General features: G+C 42.5%; 1 protein-coding gene across 1 annotated transcript in view; it reads right to left on the bottom strand.

The window, feature by feature from the left end:
* The window catches only part of PPP1R13B (protein phosphatase 1, regulatory subunit 13B), a 129,734-nt gene that overhangs the window by 57,503 nt on the left and 68,809 nt on the right, over positions 1-3,422 (bottom strand). Inside the window, exon 3 of the mRNA XM_011951413.1 lies at positions 285-404. Within this exon, the coding sequence (XP_011806803.1) occupies positions 285-404 (120 nt within the window). The remainder of the gene's footprint in view (positions 1-284; positions 405-3,422) is intronic.

Here is a 3,422-nt window from a genome sequence, read left to right as displayed (position 1 = left end):
TGAGGCAGGAGAATGGCATAAACCCGGGAGGCGGAGGTTGCAGTGAGCTGAGATCTGGCCACTGCACTCCAGCCCGGGCGACAGAGCAAGACTCCATCTCAAAAAAAAAAGGGCCATAATGGTAAACAACACTAAGAGAAGCCAAAGAAACATGAGATACCAACTTTCCCTCTAGCCACTTGCAAGTGCAGGGGTGGGTGTATGTGAATAATATTTATTCCTTTTTTTCTTAAATTAACTTTTCTAGCAAAAATTAACAAATGAGGAAGAAAGCATTTATCTACCTTGTTCACTGTTCTCAGTTGGAGAGTCCTCGTGTCGAAGGAAAAATTTCACTTCTTCCCTCCGTGGACCCCATTTCTGAAGATGTTCGTACATCATATGATCGAAGGGTATGGGACGTTCTAGGAAAAAGACCACATCTTTTTTACTCCAGAATTAAAATGACTCCAACAAAAAGTCAATTTTTAAAAAAACTTAAATGAATGTATATATGCACGCATGCATGTCTACATGTTAGAATTCAAAGATATTACAAGCACTGAATTTCAACATTAATGAGTAAAAGCAAGAATATGAATGGGAAATAATTTAGGCAACAGATGAACACAAAAAGTATCCATGAAAGCAATTTTGCAACATTAAATAGGGAACATTGAAACATGCCCTTTACAACATTTATTTATCACAAAGCATTGTGTCTCCCATTTGTTTTTTTGTTCATTTGTCTTGAGAGGGGGTTTTGCTCTTGCTGCCAAGGCTGGAGGGCAGTGGCACCATCTTGGCTCACTGCAACCTCCGCCTCTGGGTTCAAGAGAGTCTCCTGCCTCAGCCTCCCACCTAGCTGAAATTACAGGCATGCACCACCACGCCCAGCTAATTTTTTGTATTTAGTAGAGAGAGGGTTTCACCATGTTAGTCAGGCTGGTCTCAAACTCCTGACCCCAGGTGATCCACCTGCCTTGGCCTCCTAAAGTGCTGGGATTATAGGCGTGAGCCACTGCACCCAGCCTATTTTTTTTTTTTTTTTGAGACAGTTTTGCTCCTATCACTCAGGCTGAAGTGCAATCTCGGCTCACTACAACCTCTGCCTCCAGGGTTTGAGAGATTCTCCTGCCTCAGCCTCCTGAGTAGCTGGGATTACAGGCGCCTGCCACCACGCCCGGCTAATTTTTGTCTTTTTAGGAGAGACGGGGTTTTACCATGTTGGCCAGGCTGGTCTTGGCCTCCTGGCCTCAGGTGATCCACCCGCCTTGGCCTCCCAAAGTGCTGGGATTATAGGTGTGAGCCACCATGCTCGGCCTCCCATTCTTGAAAGAAACATAAATTTACCAGGCCATGTTATTCCTTAAAATGTCAGGCGTGGCAATCAGAGGTACGAAGGCTGGACAGGGCACTTCCTGGCGACTGAGGCAACATTATTGTGAATGTTTGTCAGTACCAAGTAAATAAAAATTAAATCCTATAGAACTAAATGTATTTTAAAAATCAGAGCTTACTCACAATCTCTCACTTCTTTCTTTTTTTTGAGACAGGGTTTTTGCTCTGCCACCTAGGCTGGAGTGCAGTGGTATGATCTTGGTTCACTGCAACCTCTACCTCCCAGGATCATGTGATCCTCCCACCTCAGCCTCCCAAGTAGCTGAAACTATAGGCACACGCCACCATGCCTGGATAATTTTTGTATTTTTTGTAGGGATGGGGTTTTGCTATGTTGCCTGGGCTAGTTTCCAACTGCTTGGCTCAAGCGATCTGCCTGCCTCAGCCACCCAAAGTGCTGGGATTACAGGTGTGAGCCACTGTGCCTGGCCAATATCTAACCAATCACTTGAGAAGAGCACTAACCCAGTTGTTGAATTTAAAAGAACTACTTTTATATTTATAATGCATTCCATTTTCCTTCTCTGTGAACTGTCTCAGATACTATGCCTATTTTTCAAAAATCTGGATTATGGCTCGGTGGGGTGGCTCACGCCTATAATTCTAGCACTTTGGGAGGACAAGGTGGGCAGATTGCCTGGGGTCAGGAGTTCGAGACCAGCCTGCCCAACTTGGTGAAACCCCGTCGCTACTAAAAATACAAAAATTAGCCAGGCATGGTGGCAGGCACCTGTAGTCCTAGCTACTCAGGAGGCTGAGGCAGAAGAATTGCTTGAACCCAAGGTGTAGGTTGCAGTGAGCCAAAATCGAGTCACTGCACTACAGCCTGGGCGACAGAACAAGACTCCATCTCGGGGGTGCTGGGGCGGGGGGGGATCTGGGTTCTTTCTTAGGGATTTAAAGGAGTTCTTTATACTCTGGATACTAATCTCAGGTTGGTTACATATACTGAAAATAAACTTGCCTATTAATTTTGTTGGTATCATTTTTTGTATAGAAGTTTAAAAAATTTAAATGTAAGCAGTTATCAATCTTTTCCAATTTTAGTATGAGTTTTTGGTACAATAAATCCTATTCTACTCCAAGGTAAAAAAGATATTCTCTTATGTTCTTTCTACAAATTTTTAAAGCACAGGTTTTCACTGACTTTATGGAATTTATTTCTGCATTTGGCATAAAGATCTGATTTTATTTTTTCCTACTTGAATCATCAATGGTCCCAGCCTCATTTACTGAATAGTCTATCCATTCCCCACAGACAAGTAACTGTCACCTCTAACATGTAGCAGGATGTCGTATGTACATGGGATCTTTCTGAGCTGTCTCTTCTATTTCATTGGCTATCCACCTATCACTGTGACAATACCACAACCTTAATTACTATCATTGTGTAGCAAGTCTTGCTACCTGGTAGATCAATTTCCCTCACATGGCTTAGCTTCAAAATTGTCTTAGTATTTCTCATCCCTTTTTGTCCAGATCTTTTTTAAAAAGGTAGAATTTTGACTGGAACCATATTAATTGATGTATAAATAAACACGGGGAGACCTAACATCTTTGTGATACCAAGTTTTCCGGGCCATGAACATGATTGTGTGCCTCCATTTTTTTCATGCATCTTGTGTTCTTCAATGATGTCTTAAAACGTCTCACCATGGAAGTCTTGCTCATCTTAATTTATCCTCTGAACTTGATTTTCTGTTTTACATGTGCACATTATCATTTAAACATAATTGTTTTATTTTGGAATAATTTGAGATTTATAGAAAAGTTACCAAGACAGTACAAAGAGTTCCTGTATACCCTTCATCCACTTTCCCCTAACACAAACATCTTACACAGCTACGGCATACTGTATACACTTCATCCTTGAACACAGGTCTGAACTGCAGAGGTCCATTCACATGTGAATTTTCTTCCACCTCTGCCACCTGAGACGGCAAGACTGACCCTTCCTCTTCCTCCTCCCTCAGCCTAATTCACATGAAGATAAGGGCCAGCTGTGGCAGCTCACGCCTGTAATCCCAGCACTTTGGGAGGCC

The sequence above is a fragment of the Colobus angolensis genome, unplaced genomic scaffold, assembly GCF_000951035.1.
Source record: "Colobus angolensis palliatus isolate OR3802 unplaced genomic scaffold, Cang.pa_1.0 Scaffold32, whole genome shotgun sequence".
In the NCBI taxonomy this organism is placed as follows: Eukaryota; Metazoa; Chordata; class Mammalia; order Primates; family Cercopithecidae; genus Colobus; species Colobus angolensis.
This window is presented reverse-complemented; position numbering and strand designations above follow the sequence as displayed.